Source organism: Thamnophis sirtalis, unplaced genomic scaffold (assembly GCF_051295495.1).
Source record: "Thamnophis sirtalis isolate CommonGarterSnake01/CBP01778 unplaced genomic scaffold, rThaSir2_p1.2 scaffold_4, whole genome shotgun sequence".
In the NCBI taxonomy this organism is placed as follows: Eukaryota; Metazoa; Chordata; class Lepidosauria; order Squamata; family Natricidae; genus Thamnophis; species Thamnophis sirtalis.
In genome coordinates, this window is record NW_028261384.1 from 77,162,793 (window position 1) to 77,190,546 (window position 27,754).

The window sequence follows — 27,754 nt, forward strand, 5'->3', positions numbered from 1 at the left end:
TTTTTTATTACATAGACAACATCACATAACAATAGAAAAAAAACAATGGGAAAAGGAGAGAAAAAAAAAAGGAAACAACCCCCCCCCCTCATCACATACAATATGTCATTTGATCACAGGTGCATCCCTACTACGTTTATACATCCCGTATCTCTCTGTTGTATATTTAATAAACACCACAATAACCTAGGGTTTAAAAAAAGGGGGGGAGGGGGAAGACAAAAAAGACAAAAAAGACAAAAAAAAAACCCATCATCACATGCAGCATGTCGTTTGGTTACAATTGTTTTAACCTCTGCATCTTCAAATAATATTTACCGTCTCAAATATTTCATCTAATATAACTAAAGGCCTTATTTTCATTCTACAATATATATTTAGTTAATATTAGCATTATTTTTCCCCAGAGAGTATACTTCTATTTATTGTTAACCTTGCATTTCATACCTTCAAACAGAGATCTTATTCCTTCATTGTTCAACAAAGCATCGCTGCCTATATATACCAGTTTTCATTTGTTCCTCTATTAGAATTGCTTTATCAGCAGCGAAATATCATTATAATAAGTTCTTAACCTTATACATTATATCCCCGGACCTTATATTAATACTTCATTGTGTCATTATTAGATTATTTCACAGCATAATTATATCATCATTTACTTTTTTCAATTAAGGCATAAGTATATCATTTTTCATTTCCAAAGTTTTTTTTTCCCTAGCCACCGATAAAACAAATCCCATATCTTATAAAATTGTTCATCCTCTTGCTCTCTAATTTCAAATGTCAATTTACTCATTTCAGCACAGTCCATTATTTTTCGGATAACTTCTTCCTGTCTTGGTATTGTTTCGTTTTTCCAGTTTTCTGCAAATACAATTCTGGCTGCTGTTAACACATTTACAATCAGATATTTTAAGTCTTTGTTGTAGGTTTCTGGTATGATCCCCAATAAAAAGACCTCTGGTTTAAAGTCTATTTGTTTGTGTGTCATTTTCTCCAGCCACATGTGGATTTTAGTCCAGTATCTTTTAGCTTCAGTGCAAGTCCACCACATGTGGTAGTATGAGCCAGGTATCTGGTGACATTTCCAACATTTTTCTGATTTATTCTTGAACATTCTTGCGATTCTGGTCGGGGGTAGGTGCCATCTGTAAAACATCTTATACAAGTTTTCTCTATATGCAGTAGACATTGTCATTTTGTAATTTTGAGACCACAATTTCTGCCAATTCTCTAAATCAATCCCATACCTAAAGTTTTTTCCCCAAGTTATCATAGTTTCTTTAACTTGTTCTTCATGCAATTTAAACTCCAATAAATATCCATATAGTTTTTAAATTACTTTTTCATCAGTACCTGTTAGAATTTTGTCTAACTCAGTCATTTTATTATAAAGACCTTTAGTTTTTCTATCTTCATTATATCTAGATTGTATCTGTACATATGAATACCAGTTCATTTCCATCCCTTCTTGTTTCAACTCTTGAATAGATTTGAGCTCACCCTCTGTATTCAATAATTCTGTATATCTAACTGTTTGTTCCTTTTTATATATTATCGGATATGAAAATGCTTCAATTGTTGATATCCAGACTGGAATTTTTAAATAATGTAGTCTTTTAACCTTTTCCCAATTTAACAACAACGCCTCCCTTATATAATGTCTTCTAAAGTAACATTGTGATTTAGTACCCTTATACCATAAGAAAGCATGCCATCCCAAACTTTTTTCTTCTTTCTCCCCCAAAATGTAGGAAAAGCATTGCAGTATGTTTTGGAGGCCTCTCAAGTACTTGGAAATTAAGTTTATTGATCATATAGCAATAGCAATAGCACTTAGACTTATATACTGCTTTACAGTGCTTTACAGCCCTCTCTAAGCAGTTTACAGAGTCAGCATTGGGTCCTTATTTTATCCACCTCAGAAAGATGGAAGGCTGAGTCAACCATGAGCCTGGTGGAATTTGAACTGCCAAATTGAAGGCAGCCAGCAATCAGCAGAAATAGCCTGCAGTACTGCACTCTGACCACTGTGCCACTGATATAAGAGAATATAAGGGAATACAATGTCTTTACAGTTAAAAAACATTGTGTCCCAATTTAGTTTTGATGAGCATGTAAACAAAAAAATATTTTTAAAACTGGAAAGCATTTGCACAACTTTTATCCCAGTGTACTTTTTGATTTTATTAAAACACAATTGTATGCAATAAACCTTTCCCATTTTGATGGGCTTTGATCATTATTGTCTCAGGGTGACTACACAGGTACGTCTCTGCAATTTTCTTGGTAATGGAAAATGTTACAGTTTAAAAAATTGATTTGATTGTGAGAAAAAGTAAAAAACTGTATCCCTAAATACTTGCATCAGAATGAAATATTTTTTTTCAATATTTTTTTTAAACCTAAAAGACATTAAACATAAAAGACTCATCCATTACATACAGCATGTTTGGTTACAAGCGTTTGTGGATCCATATTTTCAATTACATATACAATCACAGATTTTCCGTCTAATATAACTAGATACCTCACTTTCATTGTACAACATATATTAAACTATGATTAATATTTCTTTCTTTTCTATGAATCTAATTCCCTTGCATTCTTGATTGTCTATTTAATAACAATGTACCTTTATGTAATCACTTATCTCATTCTGAATATTTTTACAGTGTAAAAGAATTTACCAACTGTTTATGTTTATACATAACTACTTTCAATTATGTATAATCCTGCCAATCATCCATCGAGTATGCTTATGTTCATTGTTGTCCTTGTACATCATACATTAAAACAAAATGTTATTCCTTCATTTTCCAACTAAGTATTCTAAATACTCACTTCATATATATACCAATCTTTCATTACTTCCTTATTAAAATTATTTATCAACAAGATATCTTTATAATATACACTACTTAGAGTTATGCATTATATCACCAATCCTCTATCAAATGTACATAGATTCATTATTATCCTTATCCTTCATTTTAAAACAAAATATTCTAAATTATTCAATTCATATATATCTATTTAACAACGTAATTGTATTATTTCCATTTTTAATTTCCAGGTTTTTTTTCCAGCCACTGATAAAACAAATCCCATATCTTATAAAATTGCTCGTCTTCTTGTTTTCTAATTTCAAATGTCAATTTGCTCATTTCAGCACACTCCATTATCTTTCGAATAACTTCCTCCTGTTTTGGTATTGTTTCATTTTTCCAATTTTTTGCAAATACGATTCTAGCTGCTGTTAAAACGTTTACAATCAAATATTTTAACTCTTTATTATAAATTTCTGGTATGATTCCCAATAAAAAAATCTCTGCTTTAAGGTCTATGTGTTTGTGTATCATTTTCTCCAACCACATGTGAATTTTAGTCCAGTTTCTTTTGGCTTCAGTGCAAGTCCACCACATGTGGTAATATGAGCCCAGTATCTGGTGACATTTCCAGCACTTTTCTGATTGAGGGTAGATGCCCTTTTTCGTTGAGGGTAGATGCCACCTGTAAAACATCTGATACAAATTTTCTCTATATGCAGTAGACATTGTCATTTTATAATTTTGAGACCACAATTTCTGCCATTTCTCTAAATCAATCCCATGCCCCAAAATTTTTCCCCAAGCTATCATGGTTTCCTTAACTTGTTCCTCTTGTAATTTAACCTCTAATAAATATCCATATAGTTTTTTAATTACTTTTCCATCAGTACCTGTTAAAATTTTATCTAACTCAGTCATTTTGTTGTAAAGACCTTTTGATTTTCTATCTTCATGATATCGAGATTGTATCTGCGCATATGAATACCAATTCATTTCTATTCCTTCTTGTTTCAACTCTTGGATAGATTTGAGTTCATGCTCTGCAGTCAGTATTTCAACACATCTAACTGTTTGTTCCTTTTTATATATTGTTGGATATGAAAATGCTTCAATGGTTGATATCCAGACTGGAGTTTTTAAGTAGTGTAATCTTTTAACATTTTTCCAATTTAATAGCAAAGCCTCCCTTATATAATATCTTCTAAAATAACCATGTGTTTTAGTTCCCTTATACCATAAAAAGCATGCCATCCCAACAGTAAATAATGACCCTCTACATTCAATAATCTAGAGTTTTTTTTAGTGTTATCCACTCCTTAATCCACATCAGGTTTGTTGCTTGATAATATAACTCCCAGTCAGGTAAGCCCAATCCTCCTGTTGTTCTGGCATCTTGTAGCAATTTGAGTTTTATTCTTGCTTTTTTCCCTTGCCAAATAAACTTAAATAAACTTAATAAAACTATTATATTTAGATCTCAAAAAAGTCCTTACCCAAGCTGATTGGGATTATCTGAAACAGGTATAAGATTCTGGGTAAAATGTTCATTTTAATTGTAGAAATTCTTCCTATCATTGATAGTTGTAGGTTTTCCAATTTCATCAAGTCAGTCGCAATTTGTTGTTTTAGTCTAGTGTAATTGTCCTACTTAAGAGTGCTGTATCTAGCTGATAAGAATGAAATTATTTTTGTTATTCTTTTTCTTCCAACTTTATATGTTTGAGAAGGTTTTGGAAAGAAAAAAATAGAGTGGGAGACTAATGCACTGCTACTGTACCAAAACAAAACAATGATTGTGTATATTCAGCTTTCCCTCAAAATTATTTCTTTTCTTGTCTAACTATAAGGCATTAGTATTGGGCACACAATGTGACCTCTTCCTGTAGTTCATTCTAAATGTAGGAAATATAGGAAATCTGTGATTTACCATACAGATACAGTAAAAGCTTGATGGTGAGAGAAGAGCCATCAGAAGAGTTATTACCATTAGCAATGGATAATAAAGTCATTTGCATAGTAGCAGTCATAAATTCTGGTGTATGATTTGCCTTTATACTTACAGTACTCTATGTAAAATTGTTTCTCATAGAATTCACAAGTGATTCATGCCAAGATGAGAAGAAAATCTTAATAAAGTTGAAAACGTGGAAAGCATTATCCTGGATTTTTCATTGTGAGGAAATTTGTTTGCCATATAATTTGTTAGATAAAATGTGAACCATAAACAACTGCTACAATTTAATATTATCTGGCTCACTCCTATATTATCTCTGCTAAATATAGGAAAATATTTGCAAGCAGTTATGGACACAATTAAATAATTTTCATTTGTATTTGCTTTTTCTCCATAAGGGCATAGAATTATGATACATGTCTATATTATAAGGGGAAAAGAACTAAAGGTTGTTCTATTAAGAAAGTTCTTTTTCTTCTGCTCTAAAGTAAATATAGAAAATCTGCTCTTTCTTACAGACTTGTTTGAACATCAGGAGAACAACACATTTTCTACCCAGAGAGGATTGATGTGTGCATGTACACACACACACACACACACACACACACACACACACACACACACACACACACTATGGTCTCTAAAAAGATTACTGTACTGGATTATATGCTAAACATTTATCATGTTTGTTTTCCTTTTTTTAAGAGAACTCAAAAACCACTGAAACTTGCAGAAATACAAAGGATCTGTATTTAAAAACTATACTTTTGAAATTAGTATTGACTTCATCTTGCTGCTACAAATCATTAGTTATTCTGTATTCTTATCCAAATATGGTAACCATATTTATAGGCTGGCATTAAGTATTTTAAATCATGCTTAATTATTTCCTAGGTAACCTCAACTAGAATGAAAAGGGAATGCCTCTTCGGGCTTTCTTTAAATACTAATTATGATTTATTGAAATCATAATAGCTGCTATAATCATAATATTTAGTATTTTCATGTTTCTGTGGGAGATGAAACATTCACCAATTAACCACCACCAATCTTCAATTACTGTTTGTTGTTTCATACACAGTTGTGAATTAAGAATGTATTTTATTTTACCTCTCACCATTTCCTATTTCTATAACAGATACCAAAAGGGTAATAAACTGGATTTGGTCTTTATTGTATGTCTTTTTCTCTGAGAAATATTATAGAATTTTCTGGTGATAGCTGGATCAGTTATTTTTTCTGATGATATAATCTTTGAATTGCCTAAAAACCTGAACCTGACTCCGAAAAAAGAAAGAACGGATTAAAGGAGTCCTATTTTACTCCACTAGTCATTGCCAACTATAGGAGGCAGTGCTCATCCTCATTTCAAGGCCATTGAGCTAGAGCTATCTGAAGACATTTTTGTTGTCATGTGTCCAGCATGACATCATGGAATGCTGTTATTTTCCCACAAAGCCTCTAGCTCCTAATTATCTTTGTTGCTCTTCTCTATACTCTTTCAAGAGTCTCAATAACCTTTTTATACTATGGTGACTAAAACTGGATGCAGTGTTCCAAGTGTAGTCTTACCAAGGCTTTATAAAATGGCACTAACACTTCATGTGATTTTGATTGTATCCCTCGTTTAATGCAGCTTATGCAAATGCATTGGCTTTTTTGGTGGCTGCAGCACTCTGCTAGCTCATATTTAAATGATTGTCCATCTGGACTCCAAGATCTGTCTCACAATTACTGCTATTCTATACCTGTATATTTGTTTTTTGTTGCCTAAGTGTAAAACCTTACTTTTCTCACCATTGAATTCCATTTGTTAAATAGGGCAGTTTGAATGCAGTTTGTCAGCCAGTTAGGAATCCATCTTGGGGTGGTGCTGTCTATTCCACATTTTTCTAACTTACTAAGAAGTAAGTTCTGGTCTACTTTGTAAAATACCTTACTGAAATTCCAGTATACTTTGCCCAGAGCATTTTGCTGGTCCACTAATTTAGTCACTTGGTCAAAGAATAAAATAAGATTTGCTTGTCATAACCTTTTTTTTTTTTTTGACAAACCCATGTTGCCTTCTAGTTATAACTTTGCTTGCTTCTAGGTGTTCACAGATCTGTTGCTTAAGAATAGAACAGAACAGAATAGCAGAGTTGGAAGGGACCTTGGAGATCTTCTAATCCAATCTCCTGCTCAGGCAGGAAATCCTACACCATTTCAGACAAATCATTGTCCAATCTCTTCTTTAAAACTGGAGAATTGACAACTTCCACAGGCAAGTTGTTCTATTGGTTAATTGTTCTGTCAGGAAATTTCTTCTTAGTTCTAGGTTGCTTCTCTCCTTGATTAGTTTCCATCCATTGCTTTTTGTCCTACCATCAGGTGCTTTGGAGTGTAGCTTGACTCACTCTTCTTTGTGGCAACCCCTGCGATATTGGAATACTGCTATCATGTCACCCTTAGTCCTTTTCATTAAACTAGACATACCCAATTCTAGCAACCATTCTTATTATGTTTTGGCTCCAGTCCCCTAATCATCTTTGTTGCTCTTCTCTGTACTCTTTCTAGAATCACATCTTTTTTTACATTGTGGTGACCAAACCTGGATGCAGTATTCCAAGTGTGGCCTTACCAAGGCATTATAAAATGGTATTAACACTTCACATGATCTTGATTCTATTCCTCGGTTAATGCAGCTTAAAACTGTGTTGGATTTTGGCAGCTATAGCATACTGCTGGCTCATATTTCAATGATTGTCCACTAAGAGTCCAACATCTCTCACACAGTTACTACTATTGAGCAAGGTACCACCTATATTGTAGCTGTGCATTTTGTTTTTCTTGCCTAAATGTAGAACCTTACTTTTTTCATCCTTGAATTTCATTTGGTTAGATAGCACCCAATGTTCAAGTCTGTCAACATCCTTTTGAATCTTAAGCCTATCTTCTGGAGTATTGGCTATTCCTCACAGCTTGGTGTCATCTAAAAATTTGATGAGTTTCCCATCTATCTCCTCATCCAAATAATTGATGAAGATGTTGAAGAGTACTGGCCCTAAAACAGAGCCTTGGGGGGTACCCCACTGCATATTTCCCTCCAGTTCCATTGAGTACTCATTGAGTGTGGTCAGCCAGTTAGGAATCCATCTGGTGATGAAGTTGTCTAAACTACAATCTACTTATCAAGTAGATTATTATGGTCTCCTTTGTCAAATGCCTTGCTGAAAACTAAATAAAATATATCCATAGCATTCCTCTGATCCACTAATTTTGTCAACTTGTCAAAGAATGCAATAGGATTTGTCTGCATTTTGACAAACTCATTTTGGCTTTTGGTTTTTACTTTGTTTGCCTCTAGCTGTTCACTGATTCATTGCTTGATCATCTTTTCCAAAATCTTCCCAAGTATTGAGGTCAGGCTGTGGTTTCCTAGATCTATTTTTTTCCTTTTTTGAAGATGGGAACTACATCAGTTCTTTTCCAGTCCTCTGGTAGTTCCCTGGTCCTCCAGGATTTTTGGAAGATATAGTTCAGTGGTTCTGAGATCACATCTGCCAGTTCCTTCAGAAAATTGGGGTGTAATCCATCTGGTCCCAGTGATTTAAACTCATCTATGACAATATTATAGCAGTAGACTTATATACCGCTTCATAGGCCTTTCAGGCCTCTCTAAGCGGTTTACAGAGAGTCAGCATATTGCCCCCAACAATCTGGGTCCTCATTTTACCCACCTCGGAAGGATGGAAGGCTGAGTCAACCCTGAGCCGGTGAGATTTGAACCGCTGACCTGCTGATCTAGCAGTAGCCTGCAGTGCTGCATTTAACCACTGCGCCACCTTGGCTCTTATTTCCCTCCTTTTATATTGACCCAAATACATTAAAGACAGTTTTCATCATTGCTGTGCTTTATTTCTGTAGATATGTAATTAGTTCATATATATAGTGCAACTTTTGTTTGGTCTGTTTCTTTTAAATAATTTAAATCCCTCTAGCTATATGTTCCATTTGTGAGTTGTATCCCACCAAGTTTCTGTAATGGCAACAATATTCTATCCGCCCACATTTACTTGAATTTCTAATTCACGTTTATTGCTCATACTCTGTACATTGGTGTATAGACATTTGAATCCTTTTTGACTGATCTGTGTTTACTTTCAACATAACCTGTGTGATGCCTGAGTTCCCCTACTTCTCCTGTTTGATTAGTGCACTTGGTATGGAATTATTAAAAGCTTCATTTTGCTTGACACCAAGGTTGATATTCTTACCTGCACAAACATTTATGATATATGCATTGATAACCCTATTAGTTTTGGATTGCTGGGGACAGAAATGTTCTATATCAATTAACTCATTGTCTTTATTGTTTAGATTAAATGTAACAGTCCATTTCTTTGATGGATGCAAACCATCTCTTTTGTACAGTTTTTTGTTGAACCAGCTGTAGACATGGTGACTACTATAGCCAAAGCCTTCCCCTTGACACCACTCTTTCAGCCATACATTGAATACCACTATATATTGGTCTTTTCCTATAATACATATACATATACACATACATACATACATACATAGATAGATAGATAGATAGATAGATAGATAGATAGATAGATAGATAGATAGATAGATACATACATACATACATACATACATACATACATACATACAGTACATACAGTACATAAAGTACATGTACTAGTTATTACACTCTTCATAATGATAGCAAAGGGTTTTTCATGGAATCATATAATCCAAGACTAATCTCCTAGTCCAACCCTTTACGTTTGACCCTGTATTTGCTTTCTATGTCTCCTGTTTTATAGCTGAGTTTCTTCCTTCTCATCATTCTCAGACTCATTGTCTGATTTGTTGTATTGTGTTTATGCTTTGGGTTTGGTCCTGTAAATTGGTTTCCTTTCTCCCTCCTGTTTGTTGGGACTTAGCTGACAATGTCTCATGGCTAGTATAACCATGAAGATCTTGTATCTTCAGATCCTTCACTTGCTCTATAAATTTGCACTATGTAGACATAATCAGCATTGCATCTTTTTCTTCTTTGTGTCTTGCATTACTGAATTATTTTGTGTCTTGAATTATCTTTGTCCTTCAGCAATCTGAGTTTGTTTAGGCCATACTTACTTGCTAACCATTTTTTTTCTAAATTCCCTGTGAAGTCAACTTGCTTCCTGTCATTGCCTAAGCCCTTTCCTTCCCCTTGATGAAGAAGTATGTAAAAAAATGTTTCTCTCCTCTCAGCTACTTTTCAGGTTTATATTATCAATCACAAGAAGAAACTGGATTTCTGGAGATAACATCTCATGATGGCAGATAAGCTTTTCATTTTGTCAGCCTAAAGTGATTTTTGTTACTGACCAAGCAGATTTAGATTTTTCGTACACTTTGGAAAATTAAAAGTGTCCTAATTGATTTATAGTCAAGCTATTTGTTTTAAAATGCTTCTTCTAAAAATGTATAATAGAATATCATGGGCTATATATGTAGCATAATTTTAAGTAAGGACTGTTTTGGTTATTTTTGAAACTATGATTGAAACTAAGAATAGGTAATTAGATTTAGATTTATGGACCTTGACCTTGATTTCACGCCAATTGTAATATATTGCTATACCTTGTTCAATTCAGTTGTTCCATTTTACTTTATTTTAATTTTTATTTTAAAATTAAAATATTTAATGTTTGTGCTGCTCATAATCAAGATTGAATGAGTGAATGAACGAATGTTTAGATTTTAAATGCAGAACAATAAACAAAGCTTTGGCAAAGGATTATTTATTGTTCAATCAAGTATCCCTTCAGTAAGGTGAAGAGATTGCTTCTCATGGACATTAGAAATGAAAAACTTTATTAAACCAATTCTTAAAATTTCTTTCATTTAATTCCTCTAATGCTTAATTTCTTGGAATATGCCCCATTTTGCAACTTATTTTGTTTTAGCCTGAATTACATTGATTTGCCATTGCTTTATGTAATTCAGTCAAAGACAAATGTGCAATTTTACCATCTGTCAAAGGAAAGAAAAAAATATCTTTCTTTTTATAATTTTAAATGACATTTAATTGATATTGAGGAAAGCACTCTTTCTAGATAAAGAGTAGTGCATGAAAATACCTACCCTACTTATTACAGCCCAAACTGTTACATATGTTTGAGATTCTCAAAGCCTTTCGGCATAGAATGACATTCCCAAATGGTTAAATTCCAGCTGGTATTGCAAGTGTTCAGTACTTAAGAGATGCTTTAAAGCTGCCTGTCGAAGCTGTAAAAAAAGATATTAACAATCATGCTTGTTACTAATTCTACAATCAAACTGTTAAATCATTGATTGTCTACTATTCTTTTCTCCTGTTATCGCAACATTCTTGTGCTTTTTATGACAGTTATAACAAGTTAAATTTATAGTTGAGTTTGATCATATTTGTATCTAACTCCCTAAAGTAACTAAGGATGCAAGCAGAAATAAATAAAATCCACTCCATTCTTTTAGACATATGGATTTACTATCCTTACTTCTCATTGCATTTTTCCAGTTAAAATTTGTACATCATTTGAGGATTCTTCTGTTTTTGGCACCTTAACATGCAGAAAATAGCTGTCACCAAGATAATCACTGCACACATCTATCTATGTGTCAATTATGTTCTTCACTGGATTGGGAAATCCTTCTCATGATCATTCTTGTCCCAGTGACTTCCCACTTGTACTACTGAATTTTATGTGCATGGAGTTTTTGAAGACCACTCAGAAACTAAACTGCCCACAAAATATCCCTGTTCTATAAGCTCACTGGTCATTAGAAGGATTCCAGCTACAACTATATGTGATAGTTTTCCTATAAAATTCTATGTGTATTAGAACTTGATTACATTCAGAACCATTTTTCTCCTGTAATTGCTGCCTGACTTGTAAGAGCTGGTAGAGCAACTCCAGGTGTAAAATATTGTCACTTTAGGGAATATAGGATATACACTTCTGTAGCTGTAGCTAAACATGCCTCAAAGATTTGAAAAGTCCATTTCATCATAACTCTATTAACCTGGCTATTTAAGCAATAACCTGGCTATTTAAGCAATTTTGTAGTAGAAAATAATATTCCTAAAGGTTCAATAGTTCTGTTGTTCTTATCATTTTTATTATTGTTTTAATCATAGTTTGTAAACCACCTAAAGTTGCTTGATAATTGAGGAACTCAAAAAAATCTAATGAACAAAATTTGTATTTGTGTATATATGTGTATATCAGACAGTGACGTGCAGTCAGGGGAGGCAGGGGAGACAGAGCCTCACCACTGTCATCATAAAAAGAAAAAAATGTAAAAGGAAAAAGGCTGAGGTAGTTGCTGCCAGAGTCACAGTGGATACGCTGCTTAGTGCTTAACTGTTTAAAAAAGCCTCTAAAAAGTGCCCTCTGCAGGAGGCAGGAGAACCACGTACCTCATTTAGTCTTACTTTATGATCACTCGAGCAGAGTTAAGCAAAAGTTAAAAGCCAAAAAATTCCTTATGTAGATGAGGCACGTGGTTCTCTTGCCTCCTCCTGTAGATGCCGTTTTTTTTAGAGGCTTTTTTAAACAGTTAAGCAGAGTCATCCATTGGGGACTCTGGCAGCAGCTAGCCCAGGCTGACCTCAGCAGCTCTTGCCTTTTTCCTTTTACATTTTTACATTTTCATGATGACAAGCAAGAGCAGAGTTGAAATCCTCTGTGAAACAGCTGGAAAAGGTATGTGGGTCACAGGGAGGGGGAGGAATTCAAAATTAATGTAATTTGTAAGTAATTGTAAGTAATTTTTGTGTGTTTGTGCATGTGTTTGTTTCTTCACTCAAACAAACTCTCAATTAGAGAGAGAGTTTGTTTGAGAGTGAAGAGAGGGAAAGGGGGTAGGAGAGGCAGGGAGGGCAGCCCGTCAGCTTTCTTTCTCTGTGTCCACGGCAGCCCGCCAGCAGAGGTGGGTCTTTTGCCCACCTCTGCTGGCAGGCTGCCGCTTTCTTTTGCCCAGAGGTGGGCAGTTCAGGCGAGCTGGGGGGATGGCGCTTTCTTTCTTTTGCCCAGAAGCAGCAGCCCACCTGAGCTGCCCACCTTTGGGCAAAAGAAAGCGAGCTGGCGAGCTGGTGCTTTCTTTCACCCGCCTGTCAGAGCTCAGGCGGGCGAAAGAAAGAAAGCACTTTAGACAGTGGGATGTCGGGGGAGAAGACTGCCTCACCAGCCATAAACTTCACCACATGTCACTGATATCAGAAGTGGGTTGCTGCCAGTTCGGCCCAGATCAGCTGAACTGATAGTAGCGGCGGTGGGATGCTCTGCCTACCCACCTGGAAGCTTCTGGACAGAACTGTTGCACACATGCTGGAGCGCACGTGGGAGCGCATGCAGGAATGTGCCCAAACCGGTAGTAAAAAAATTGGCAACCTAATTCTGGTGTATATGTGTATATATACTGGCTGTGTGTGTATATACTGGCTAATCTAAGGAAGGACAGTGATGATCTTGAAAGGGAACACCACCACCAGCTACTAGCAAATAACCTGCCTCCCAAAACATGGAAAGACTTAGTCAGGTATTATAGCCACCAAGGTACAGGACCATTATGGACTTGTACATAAGCCAGCCCAGAAAGGCACTGGGAACAACACTAGAGGCTAAAAACAGCAATTGCTCATAAATAGAATAGTTACCCAAGAGTGAAGATCTAGACAGATCAGTCTGAGTACACCTAAATTGACTACAGGAATGCCTACAGCCTAATGCAACAGATATGTATCTGTAAATGCCTGGCACTATACAAAGTTAACATGACATTAAGAATATTTTAAAGTACTCAATGGGACTGTAGAAGCCAAGCTTTAAAATCAACTCAAGAAAGCTCACATAATTGCAATATATACCAAGGTGATGCACTGTTTTTGTTATTGTTTGCATATGCTTGAACTCCTTCAGCCAGATAATCACAATAGCCAAATGGTAGTCAAGAAAAGAAAAATAATTAAGATTTATGAGTCACATAGCAGATATACAGATCAGGTACAAATATCTTGTTGCCTACAGTCACATGGGAATCATGAGGAATCATACCATCATCAGCTGTTTATTAGCATAGTGCATTTCTTCTTTCATTTCTGCTTGCTGCATCTTCCTGCTTCTTGCATAACACCTGTCTTCCTGTGATTTCAGTTGCAAGCACATGACTCGGCCACGTTCCCAGCTAGGTGAATAGGTGTGATGTGGGACATAACATGGAACATCAATAGTGTGACACATTTTAATAGAATAATTTATCAAACAAGAAGTTACATTATAATCAGAGCTGTGCAATTCATATTCAAAGGGGAAATGTCCATATATGAGCCATTTGTGCATTTACAAATCTCCATTTGTAATTCCACCTGACCAAATTACTTTAAAAAAAAGTATTGTTAAAGGAAGTATATTTTAATAAAACTTAGAAATAACTTAGTAATAAGGTTGTGCAATGTTTCATGCTTAAATGAAAAATGTTATTTGGAGATCACAAGATATTTAAGTAGCACCAGTCAATAACAACTTAAGGTAGTTGATCTTTGCCTGGGATGAGGTGCAATAAAAATTGTGACTGGTAGGAGAGGAACTGGACTTTAATCCAGAATATACTTTCAGAATATACTTTCAGTATATACTTTCAGTATATTCTAGATGCTTTCTGTCAAGATTCTACAACACCCCCCCCCACAAAAGCATATATTTATGCCACATTTTTATATGTGTAATATTAGACCCTTCTCCCAGAATCCTTGTCTTCCTCCCTACATTATTCAAAAAATCCCGATTTTCCAAAAGAAAGAAAATCAATTTAAAAAAGGACGCCGTAAATTTTTTTTTTATTTTTCTGAAGTGTCATTCCCAATGTGGCCTTTAGAGGGCAGTGGTTTCCCTCCCTCCCCTCCTGCCCGTGCGCGCACCGACGCGGGCCATTTGTCTGCAGGGAGAGCGGCGGCAGCGCAGTGAGGAGGCAGGTGGGGATCCGGTTGGGAGAGGCTGGCGATGGGGGTGGCTTTTGAAAAGGTTGGGGGCGTTGGGGGAAGGCAATCAGGGGAAGGCTGCTTTGCAACTGCCAGTGAAGTCCCATTCCCCCGCTCTTGCCTTTACTTCTGCTTGCTCCATCCCAGCAGAGGCTGAGCCCTCCTCTTATTTGGACCTCCTGCATCCCCCTCCCAAACGGAGCACCCCTTTCAAGCAACGAAAGCCATTTTAAAGCCATTTTTTAAAAATCCCACTTTTAAGGCGGTGAGCAGATCTAATGCTTCTTCTGACTCCCCACAACAGAGAAAGGGAGTGGGGAAGAAAGTTAGGGAAAGAAGGAAAGGAAAGAAAGAGGGAAGGAAAGAAGGAAGGAAGGAAAAGAAGGAAGGAAAGGAGGAAGGAAGGAAAGGAAGGAAAGAAGGGGGAAAAAAAAGAGTGACTGGCCTCATTTCATCCAAGCAGGTTTTCATGCCTAAAATGGGACTAGAAACTCCTGATTTCTTGTCTGGTGCCTGAACCACTACTAAGCAAACTGGCTCTCTTATCCATATTTAATCTACTGTGACCAAATATCTTCCAAATTGTGCCAGGAAAGCAACTCAGCACAGCTGCATTGAGCAACAGGAATTATTTTTATGGCTGTGTAGTTTCTCCTTTTGCAAAACTAGCTGATTAAACAGCAAACTTGCCACAAGATTGCAAGTAACTTCTAAAACTTATCCTCAAATAGCAATTATCTGAAACTACCCAGTGAGCAGAGTTGGGTGTTGATATTACTGTATCTCTGTATAAAGCCATGAATTTGTTATAGAAGGTCATAGACAAATAGCTGTCCTTTGGGGTCATTACAGGTGTCTGGAATAGAAGAACAAGGCCCAAAGATTGGCCTTGTATTCCATCTCTCAGGCTGGGGGGTGAAATTATATGCCCCTCAGACAGGGTTCACAATTTGGGAGTCCTCCTGGACCCACAGCTGACTTTAGAACATCATCTGTTGGATGTGACCAGGGGGACATTTGCCCAGGTTTGCCTGGTGCACCAATTGCGTCCCTACCTGAACCGGGAGGCTCTCAGAACAGTCACTCACGCCCTTGTGACCTCAAGACTGGACTACTGTAATGCGCTCTACATGGGGCAGTCCTTGAAGAGCATTCGGAGACTTCAGCTTATCCAGAATGCAGCCGCGTGAGCGATTGTGGGTGCACCTCGGTACACCCACGCCACACCTATCCTCCGCGAGCTGCACTGGCTGCCTGTTGGACTCCGGACGCGCTTCAAGGTGCTAGTCGTTACTTTTAAAGTCCTACATGGTATCGGACCTGGGTACTTGAGAGACCGCCTCCTGCCAATTACCTCCCTACGACCAGTTAGATCCCACAGATTAGGCCTCCTCCGAATACCATCAGCTAGCCAATGTCGACTGTCGAGCCCTCGGTGGAGGGCCTTTTCTGTGGCTGCTCCGGCCCTCTGGAACGATCTCCCCATGGAGATTCGGACCCTCATCACCCTTCTAGCTTTCTGCAAAGCTGTTAAGACCTGGCTATTCCGGCAGGCCTGGGGCTGATGAGTTCCCAGCCCCACTTGAATTGCTGTGACTGTTGTGTTGTTTTTAATCTGTTTTGTGTATCTTGTTTCTGTCTTGTTTGTTTTTTGTATTTCCCCCTTCCGCACTTGCTTGTTAGCCGCCCTGAGTCCCTCGGGAATAGGGCGGCATACAAGTATAATAAACATCTAAAAATCTAAAACATGGGTGTTTTCTGATACGGAAGCATTTGTATAAAATAGAGTGCAACATGGGCTAATAAACAATAGCTCCAAACTTAGTTTTAAAGTCATACATTTAAATTCATTGCTATTTTCACATACTATGTGAACGAGACAGTTTTTATATTCCAACACTTCAGGATACAGTGTTAAGCTTATTGCATTGGGAGATTTTGTACAACATTTGCTTAAAATATTTAAGAAAAAAATGGTTGGATATTTTGTTGTTTAGAATGAAAGGCAAGCACACTTCAATTTTAAGGAACTGGGATTATTTCCATATACTGTACAGCTAGACGTCGATTTACAACCACAATTGACCCTAAAATTTCCATTGTGAAGCAAGACGGTTCCTCATTTCATGACCTTTCTTTCCACAGTTGTTAATTGAGTCACTGCAGTTGTTAAGTGAACCATGCAGTCATTAAGCAAGTTTGGCTTTTCCCAGTCACTTTGCTTGTTGGAAACTAGCTGGGAAAGTGACAAATGGTGATCGCATAATCCTGGATACTGCAACTATCATGAACACATGCCAGGTGCCAAGCAAATTTTGATCATGTGGTCATGAGGTACAGTGGTCATAAAGGAGAAAAACAGTCACAAGTCAGAAGAGCAACAAAGATGATTAGGGGACTGGAGGCCAAAACATATGAGGAACTGTTTCTGGAACTAGGCATGTCTAATTTAATGAAAAGAAGGACTAGGAGAGACATGATAGCAGTGTTCCAATATCTCAGGGGTTGCCACAAAGAAGAGGGAGTCAAACTATTCTCCAAGGCACGTGAGGGTAGAACAAGAAGCAATGGGTGGAAACTAAACAAGGAGAGAAGTTGTGAATGTTCCAACACTGGAAGTTTTTAAAAAGATGTTGGATAACCATTTGTCTGAAATGGTGTAGGGTTTCCTTCCTAAGGAGGGGGTTAAACTAGAAGATCTCCAAGGTGCCTTCCAACTCTGTTATTCTATTCTAACATATACTGTTTTAAAGAAACACAGAGGGAACAATCCTCCAGGCTTTAGTGACTATCACTAAGTGTTGTAGCTTATGATTCTTGATGAATGTATTCTATTTTATTTTTCTTTATGTACACTGAGAGCATATTCACCAAAGACAAATTCCTTATGTGTTTAGGAGTTTAGCTTCTCTCTCTTGAAAATGTAAGCTAGCATAAGGCATTATAATGCAAGCTAGCCTTAGCTTTCAAACAGTTCATTTAGTGACCAAAGGTACAATGGCATTGAAAAAAGTGACTGATGACCATTTTTCACACTTAGCGACCGTTGCAGCATCCTCATGGTAACATGATCAAAATTTTGATATTTGGCAACAGATTCATATTTATGATGGTTTCAGTGTTCTGGGGTCATGTAATCGTCTTTTGTGACCTTTTGACAAAATATAAAATTTTTAATCAAGCCCCTCCTCCCCCCATCAATTGTGTCCCTCTTTACCAATCTGAAAATCTGGTCACCTTACCTATATGTGACCAGCAAGTTCAGATGTACCTGAATTCAACCTCTATTTGTAGCTTCTGTCTTATCTGCATTTTCAGGTAAATATCAAAAGTTTTACATAACTAGAAACTTTCTGCCTTAGGATGCAGGATTGAACAGGGTTTTTTAATTACAATTAAAAAGCAGAAAATCATTTTACCTTTGAAGAAATTTAGAAAACTCTTTAAATTTTGCCAGCAACTGAAATAGAAAAAAAAGATAGCATGAAGCAACACAATAACCTAGTATCTTGGTCCTAATGATTGTTTCAAAATCTATTTTTCACTTATAAATACTATAGTTTTATAAGTGAACTTTTTTTTAACTGTACCATAGTGTGAAATTCATTAATGCAGTTGGGCAGCTGAGTCACTTTACTTTCTACTTAGCTATTGTGCAAGAGGACTTACAGTGAAGGTGATTTTGTTGTAAGAATCTTAAACCATGGAGGATAGACTCTTTCTATTGATGGGACTCTTAACTTTCCATACCTTCTGATTCTTTACTTTTCTCCTTCCACACACAATAATTCATAATATACAGCACTATGTTATCAAAGTTATGTCAATTTTTTCAGTTCAAAATATTTTAAATTATCAATAACTATCCTTAATTCAAAATTGTTTTGTATAATCATTTATCAAAGTAACCCCATTTTGACTTTAAAATATTTCTAATGGCAGGAGCAGGTCTTTTCAACTTAAAACATATTTTGAGCTTTCAAACATCTCTACTATCTTTTCACTCATCCTTAAAACTGAGTATGGGAGGGGTTTGAAACTGCTGGATAGCAATTGGGCCAATTCTTTTTAAAATTACTTGCTATCTGAATGCTAAATTTTCTGCACTCTTGGTATGACCTGGGAGAATGCAAGAACCCCTTTCTGAGGGAGATGGGTGATTTAGAAATATGAAATGTAATTTAAAAAATAAACTATTCTTATCATTTTGAGGTAAGTTGAAAGAAGAATATTTTTTCAAACATGAGGGATAGTGTTGCTGAGAAACATTGTGGTTTTAAAAAAAATCTTCCTGTGTTTGGGGACAGAAGGATTAGACATGGCTGACCATATTTCACAGCTGGCTTAGTTTGAAGCAAGTTATTTTTCATTTTTCCTTATGGAGAGAATGAGCAGAATGCTGGGTGTTATTTTAAAGTCCAACCTTTTGGTTTTTCTAGGTTCCACTGAGTGAAAAAAATTGTCTTGTACATATCAAATAGACAATATAGTTAATGAATATAAATCACGTAATAATGTTATATGTTTATGGTCTTGTGGTATTAGTTGCTGTTTATGGCTGCATGTGGCTTACAGATTGTGGTTGGAAATGCCTGATTTAAAGTAGTAACTACCAAGTAGTTCCATGGTTGGCTTTGTAAGGATAACTTAGAAACCCTATTTGTATGATATCCATTAAAGTTAATGAAAGTTGAAAGTGAGTTAAAATATAAAATAAGATCTATAATTTGTCTGGTTCATTCACACAAAAAACAAATTATTGCTCGCTTACTAGCAATAATTCATTTTTAATTTGATATGCAAGCACATTGGATTTAATTGCAAGAATCTCAAGGCTTAAATTAAATATAAATTGTACATATTTAAAGGCAGGTAATCCTAATAAAATTGTTATTTGATAACATAATTTGATCCAGGGAACACATTTCAAGTCCTCTTTTTCATCATAGTTTGAATTTGTAATATTATGTTCATCATTCCATACATGAAAAAAGTTATTATTCAGATTATGTTTATGAACTATGATAAACTGACACAACTTACAGTCTAGGTATAAAGGTGGGCCAGACTCCTGAATGCAGGTAGTAAATACCAATACAATTTGTTCTTTGTATTATTAGTCTCAGCACAAGTCCTACCTCCTCTTCTTTCAGTAATTTCTCACGTAAGGCAGCATGGGTGAGTGGCTTTTTTTTCTGCTCAGAGGATGCCATGGAGAAATCAGTATATGACTCCTCTGTTTTTCTTCTTCTGACTGATGTAGATTGTTTCTTAGTTGCTATGACAACAGAGAGCTTTCAGAACTGTCAAAGAGAAGTGCCCTCATTGGCTAGTGCTGCTTGCTTAAGGAAGAGACCTCTCCTCCTCCACCTCTCTCTCATATTTCAGCTTAAAGAGAAGAGGACTCTAGAGAAAAATTGTTTATGTTATGTGCATAATATGATATACAAATTTTATTTAAGTTCTCCGCCAGAGGAAAACTATAAGTGATTTATTAGATCAGTTTTATTTCTTCTTTAAAACTCTTATTCAAAACCTGAAGTATTGTTTCAAAATCAGAAGCTTAATAAATTTATTTATTTACTCAATTTCTATATTTGCCCACCACAATCCTATCAATTATATTTACATCAGTTTCTGATTTGTAATAGAAGTTACAAAAGTACATTATATTTACATCAGTTTCTAAGATGACATTCAAGCTATGCCACCAACCCTGAGTTTGCTATATGTAAAACTTCCAGCTAAACTAGTTTAGTGTTGAAATGATAAAACTCTGTCACTAAAATAATACTGAGTGATATTTCTTCCTAAAATATGTTTTCATTTTATTAATATACTTGTAAGACTTTCCAGGATATTACAATACAATAGCAGAGTTGGAAGGGACTTGGAAGTCTTCTAGTCCAACCCCCTGCCTAGGCAGGAAACCCTATACCATTTCAGACAAATGGCTATCCAACATCTTCTTAAAGACTTCCAGTGTTGGGGAATTCACAACTTCTAGAGGCAAACTGTTCCACTGATTAATTGTTCTGTTAGGAAATTTCTCCTCAGTTCTAAGTTGCTTCTCACCCATTGCTTCTTGTTCTACCCTCAGGTACCTTGGAGAATAGTTTGACTCCCTCTTCTTTGTGGCAACCCCTGAGATATTGGAACACTGCTATCATGTCTCCCCTAATCCTTCTTTTCATTAAACTAGACATACCCAGTTCCTGCAATCGTTCTTCATATGTTTTAGCCTCCAGTCCCCTAATCATCTTTGTTGCTCTTCTCTGCACTCTTTCCAGAGTCTCCACACCTTTTCTACATTGTGGTGACAAAAACTGAATGCAGTATTCCAAGTATGGCCTTACCAAGGCATTATAAAGTGGTATTAACACTTCATGTGATTCTATCCCTCTGTTTATATAGCCTAGAACTGTGTTGGCTTTTTTGGCAGCTGCTGCATACTGCTGGCTCATATTTAAATGGTTGTCCAGAAGGACTCCAAGATCCCTCTCACACTACTATTGAGCAAGGTACCACCTACACTGTACCTGTGCATTTCGTTTTTGTTGCCTAAATGTAGAACCTTACTCTTTTCACCATTGAATTTCATTTTATTAGATAGTGCCCAATGTTCAAGTTTGTCAAGATCCTTCTGTATCTTAAGCCTGTCTTCTGAAGTATAGGCTATTCCTCACAGCTTGGTGTTGTCTGCAAATTTGACACGTTCCCCATTTATTCCTTCATCCTTGACTTACTTGACTTAAGTCTTTGGCGTCGGTACGGCATCGCCAATCCCTTCACTGTAGAGTCGCATGCATCCCGGAACAGGATCCATGATTCTAGGCTAAATTAAGGTGACCAGATTTTCAGATTGGTAAAGAGGGACACCATTGACCGGGGGGGGGGGGGGGCGGCTTGATTAAAAATTTTATATTTTGTCAAAAAGTCACACAAGGCGATTATATGACCCCAGGACACTGAAAGCATCATAAATATGAATCTGTTGCCAAACATCAAAATTTTGATCACGTGACCATGAGGATGCTTCAACGGTCGCTGTGAAAAATGGTCACTAAGTGTGAAAAATGGTCATCGGCCGTTGTAACTTTGGTCACTAAATGAACTGTTTGAAAGCTAAAGCTAGCTTGCATTATGCTAGCTTACATTTTCAAGAGAGAGAAGCTAAACTCCTTATTAGAATTGAAATAGAAATGAGTAGAGTAGAGTAGAGTAGAATAGTTTATTACCCAAGCGTGATTGGACACACAAGGAATTTGTCTTTGGTGTACATAAATAAAATAAAATACAATACATTCATCAAGAATCATAAGCTACAACACAGTGATAGTCTCTCTCTCTCTCTCTCTCCCTCTCTCTCTCTCTCTCTCTCTCACTCACTCACACACACACACACACACACACAAATACACACACACTCCTCCTCTGGATTCAATGGGGTTTAGGAAATCCCCCCACCCTCATACACTCCCTTTCTTTCTTTCTCTCTTCCCTCCTCTGGATTCAATGGGGTTTAGGAAATCTCCCACCCTCATACACTCCCCTTTCTTTCTTTCTCTCTTCCCTCCTCTGCATTCAATGGGGTTTAGGAAATCTCCCACCCTCATACACTCCGCTTTCTTTCTTTCTCTCTTCCCTCCTCTGGATTCAGTGGGGTTTAGGAAATCTCCCACCCTCATACACTCCCCTTTCTTTCTTTCTCTCTTCCCTCCTCTGCATTCAATGGGGTTTAGGAAATCTCCCACCCTCATACACTCCCCTTTCTTTCTTTCTTTCTCTCTTCCCTCCTCTGGATTCAATGGGGTTTAGGAAATCTCCCACCCTCATACACTCCCCTTTCTTTCTTTCTCTCTTCCCTCCTCTGGATTCAATGGGGTTTAGGAAATCTCCCACCCTCATACACTCCCCTTTCTTTCTTTCTCTCTTCCCTCCTCTGGATTCAATGGGGTTTAGGAAATCTCCCACCCTCATACACTCCTTCTTTCTTTCTCTCTTCCCTCCTCTGGATTCAAGCCCTGCGAAAGTGCCCCTTCCCCAGCCCGGCTGCCATTTCTGCTACTGAGGGCGGAAGGGGAGGAGGAGAAAGATAAGGTGGCGGCACGATCCCTGCTGCAGCCGAGGCGGGAAAGGTGCATTTTGACAGGGCTTCCCCAGCGCTGTGGAAGCCCTGCGAAAGTGCCCCTTCCCCAGCCCGGCTGCCGTTTCTGCTACTGAGGGCGGAAGGGGAGGAGGAGAAAGATAAGGTGGCGGCACGATCCCTGCTGCAGGCGAGGCGGGAAAGGTGCATTTTGACAGGGCTTCCACAGCGCTGTGGAAGCCCTGCGAAAGTGCCCCTTCCCCAGCCCGGCTGCCATTTCTGCTACTGAGGGCGGAAGGGGAGGAGGAGGAGGAGAAAGATAAAGTGAAGGCACGATCCCTGCTGAAGCCGAGGCGGGAAAGGTGCGTTTTGACAGGGCTTCCACAGCGCTGTGGAAGCCCTGCGAAAGTGCCCCTTCCCCAGCCCGGCTGCCATTTCTGCTACTGAGGGCGGAAGGGGAGGAGGAGAAAGATAAGGTGGCGGCACGATCCCTGGTGCAGCCGAGGCGGGAAAGGTGTGTTTTGACAGGGCTTCCACAGCGCTGTGGAAGCCCTGCGAAAGTGCCCCTTCCCCAGCCCGGCTGCCATTTCTGCTACTGAGGGCGGAAGGGGAGGAGGAGAAAGATAAGGTGGCGGCACGATCCCTGGTGCAGCCGAGGCGGGAAAGGTGCGTTTTGACAGGGCTTCCACAGCGCTGTGGAAGCCCTGCCAAAGTGCCCCTTCCCCAGCCCGGCTGCCGTTTCTGCTACTGAGGGCGGAAGGGGAGGAGGAGGAGGAGAAAGATAAGGTGGCGGTACGATCCCTGCTGCAGCTGAGGTGGGAAAGGTGCGTTTTGACAGGGCTTCCACAGCGCTGTGGAAGCCCTGCCAAAGTGCCCCTTCCCCAGCCCGGCTGCCGTTTCTGCTACTGAGGGCAGAAGGGGAGGAGGAGGAGGAGAAAGATAAAGTGAAGGCACGATCCCTGCTGCAGCCGAGGCGGGAAAGGTGCGTTTTGACAGGGCTTCCACAGCGCTGTGGAAGCCCTGCCAAATTGCACCTTTCCCTCCTCGGCTGCCGTTAACACTGGAGTCCGTTTCAGAGCTTCCGGGGAGTGGCCTGTCGCCGGTCGGCAGCTTAACAGAGCTGCCCCCAGAATTCAGGTTCGTTATCTACTCAATATCAAGAAGATAACTCTTTTTTCAGACAAGAAAAAAGCAGTGAGGAATCTCAGCTGGTAAGAATCTTCTTTGAAGTTCACAGTTTGTTTTTTTGTGAGCTGTGGACGGAGGGGGAGGATCAACCCAAAGCTGAGTTATTCAACTCCGACCTGAACTTCGCAGCTGTTATTCACAGCACTAGACGGGACCCCCTCCCCCTTAGGACAATCTTTAGAAAAGAGACTATTAAAAATCAATACGAGCAAAGACCAACTTGTGAACTTTAAAACCTTTCTCTATCTGAAATACCAGCTTCAATGTTATAAAAACCTCTTTTGTTTAATTGTCTTCAAAATGGCGTTTACAGCTTCTGCATTTGTTATCTCCGGCTTCCTGCTACAGAATCAAAGAAACAATTTCTTATAATTTAATTAGAGCTACTCCCTTAAAGCTTTCAAGACTCTTTGTTGTTGATAAAGAGACATTCCAAACATTCCAAACGGACTTTCTCTTTTGAAATCCTCCGTAAAACCCCTTGAAAAAAAAAAAAAAAAGAAGGAAAAAAAGGGGGGGGAGGAATTTCTTTTTCTCCACATAGTACAGTGGATTAGTAATTTAGAATAAATAATTAAAACCAAAATATAATGGCATCCAAATTAACCTCTGTCAAATTACCTCCGAAAACGTCTCCCATACCTGGTACAAAGTTGCAGCCCCCACCATCTATGCCCCCTAGTGGAGATGTACTAACAAAAGAATTTTTTCTGGAAATGTTCAAAGAATTCAGAGAACAGAATCTAGAAATGCTTAAAGATTTCAAAGATGAAATAAGGAATGAGATGGAAGTTCTATATGATAAATTCGATACCAGGGTCACTAAAATGAATGATAATATGATGGGAATTGTAAATGTGATAACAGAATATATTTCTGGAATGGAAGATAATTTAGAAACTCTCAATGAAGCTAAAACTAACCTGATATCCAAAACTGAAGTGGTGGAACAAAAAATTGATAATGCTGAAAAACAAATTATTATGATACAGTATAAGCAGATGGAGCTTGCATTAAGAGTGAGGGGGCTGCGTGAAGAAAAGCAGGAGAACTTAAAGCAAATGTTTTCTGAGGCTTTTGACCGTCTGGTGGGAAAACCGGGATCCAATTTTGATTGGCAGATTGACAGGATTTTTCGTGTTAACTCATGGGCGGCAAAACAAAGGCAACTTCCCCGAGACGTGGTAATATACTTTGTTACAAGAGAATCTAGAAATATAATACTACAAGAGTCTTACAATACTAAGCTTCAAATTGGTGGACAGGACCTGATTGTTTTGAAAGAAATACCACCTCAGATGCTAAGAGCCAGAAGAGATTATGCTTTTCTGGTGGAAGAGCTCAGAAAGCGTCAGATACAGTACAGATGGGATGCCCCATTCGGTATTATAGTTACAATGGACAAACAAAGATATCGTCTCAGCTCTGCATGGAAAGCTCGTGATTTCTATCATAGGATTCTGAAGATGGGATACCCTGAACCTTCGGGATATGGTGAAAAACCACGAGACGAACAAGATAAACAGCAAACCACACAACCATCAGATAAAATGTATCATCTCCCTCTTCCGGAAGGGCAAGGAGTCAAGGAAAAAAGATCCAACCGTAAGACCACCAGACAAACGGATAAACAAGCTACTATGCAACAATCTCAACAATCATTGGCCATTGATCAAGGAGCTACTGCAACAAGCTCAGAAGCTGTGGGAGGAGCCAAACCAAAGGTGAGACAGGCCTTGCGGGAGGCTCTAAAAAAGCTTCAGGCAACCAAAAATGACAACTAAGATTTTGACATGGAATGTTAACGGACTGAACTCTCCACAGAAAAGAAAGAAAATATTTCATTATCTCAAACAGTTTAAGAATGACATAATTTGCTTGCAAGAAACTCATATCAAATCAACCGATCAAAAATATTTGTTTAACCCCAAACTGGGCCAACATTTTGCGACCTCAGCCATGGAAAAGAAAAACGGCATAGTAGTATATTTAAGAAAAGACATTAAAGCTGAGCTAATTGAAGCAGATCCCTTTGGAAGATATATTGCATTAGATTTAATCTTAGAAGGGAAAAAGACATTACTTTTGGGAATTTATGCTCCTAATCAACAACAAGATGGATTTTATAGAAATCTTCACGCTAAATTAGTACAGTGGGACTTTGAGTCTTGTATATTGTTGGGTGACTGGAATGGCGTGATCGACACCAAAAGAGATAAGAAGACACCTCGCCCGAACACCAAATTTCGAGCTAAGTTACCCAAACCCTTTTTTGACATGCTGGACGATTTTGAATTGCGAGACGCTTGGCGCGAGAGGCATGCAGAAGAATATGACTTTACCTTTTTTTCCAATAGACATCAATCTCTTTCAAGGATTGATTTTATACTAATTACAAATGATTTACTTTGTAGGGTGAAGAAGACAAAGATTATGGCGAGAGTTCTTTCAGACCATAATCCAGTCTGGATGGAATTGGGAAGGGTAGCCCAGGCAAGAAGGTCCTGGAGGTTGAATGAAAATTTATTTAGATATGAAAAGTATGTTAATGATTGTAAAAAATTGCTATCGGAATATTTTGTTCTCAATATGAACAAGGGTACATCTTTGGAATATGTATGGGATGCAAGCAAAGCGTATATGAGAGGAGTATTAATGAATATAAACAAAATACATAGACACAAACAAGGGCAAAAACGAAAAGAATTGGAAGAGGAAATTAAAGGGAAAGAGTCAGAATTAACATTGAATCCAGGAGATACAAAGATTAGGGAAACAATTGCTATATTAAAATCTCAGTTTGATATGCTGATCTCTGACCAGGTAGTTACTAGTTTATTATATGCTAAACATAATACTTTCTGCAATGCAAATAAACCCGGTAGGTGGTTGGCTTATCAGATTAGAAAAAAAAGGAAAGCTCGAAATGTATCCAAATTGTGTTACAGAGGGAAGGAAGTGTTTCAACAGGAAGAGATTCAAAAGGTATTTCGGGAATTTTTTACAGAGTTGTATAAAGGGGATAAAATTAAGGACGGAGATATAGACAAATACCTAGATAAAGAGAAAATCCCCCTAGTTAGAGAAGAACATAGGCATAAGCTGAATCAACCTATAACCTCTGGGGAAATTTTGCAGGCAATTAAACAATTAAAGTTAGGGAAAGCACCAGGCACAGATGGTTTAACAGCTGTTTATTATAAAAATCTACAGTTAGAAATGGTAGAACCCCTCAGAGAACTATTCAATAAAATTCAATCGGGAGGGAAAGTGCCTCCTTCGTGGAAGACTGCGTTCATATCGTTGATACCCAAAGAAGACCAAGACCTTACCCAACCAAAAAATTACAGACCTATTTCATTACTCAATGTAGATTATAAAATTTTTACTAAAATATTAGCAAATAGGCTAATGGGGGTAATTCAACAACTGATACATACCGATCAAACTGGGTTTATACAGGGCAGACAGATGAAGGACAACGTTAGATTAATTATCAACGCTTTAGAATACCTGGGAAAGAACAATCAAATCCCGGCCGCATTCATATTTTTGGATGCGGAGAAAGCCTTTGATCGAGTTAATTGGCAATTCCTGCTGAAGACATTGCAAAAAATGCAGATAGGAGATGGCTTTTTACGGTCAATTGGTGCAATATATCAGCAGCAAACAGCCCAGATCATTGTCAATGGAAG

At 37.8% G+C, this 27,754-nt stretch overlaps 2 protein-coding genes across 3 annotated transcripts in view; one reads left to right on the forward strand and one right to left on the reverse strand.

Moving 5' to 3' along the window:
• CNTNAP2 (contactin associated protein 2) overlaps window positions 1–27,754 on the forward strand; it is an 885,336-nt gene that overhangs the window by 427,488 nt on the left and 430,094 nt on the right. The gene's annotated exons all lie outside the window — the stretch shown is intronic.
• Window positions 411–20,040, reverse strand: CFAP141 (cilia and flagella associated protein 141). 2 transcript variants are annotated; one of them, XM_087713148.1, is made up of 4 exons: window positions 19,924–20,040; window positions 18,205–18,245; window positions 13,863–13,992; window positions 411–1,151 (listed from the first exon to the last, which is right to left on the reverse strand). In XM_087713148.1, the coding sequence occupies exons 1-4, from the start codon at window positions 19,996–19,998 to the stop codon at window positions 1,107–1,109; spliced, it is 291 nt and encodes a 96-aa protein (XP_087569274.1). In that variant the 5' UTR covers window positions 19,999–20,040; the 3' UTR covers window positions 411–1,106. The 2 variants fall into 2 exon arrangements, with proteins under 2 accessions (XP_087569274.1, XP_087569273.1); XM_087713147.1 differs by lacking the exon at window positions 411–1,151 and adding an exon at window positions 10,442–11,052.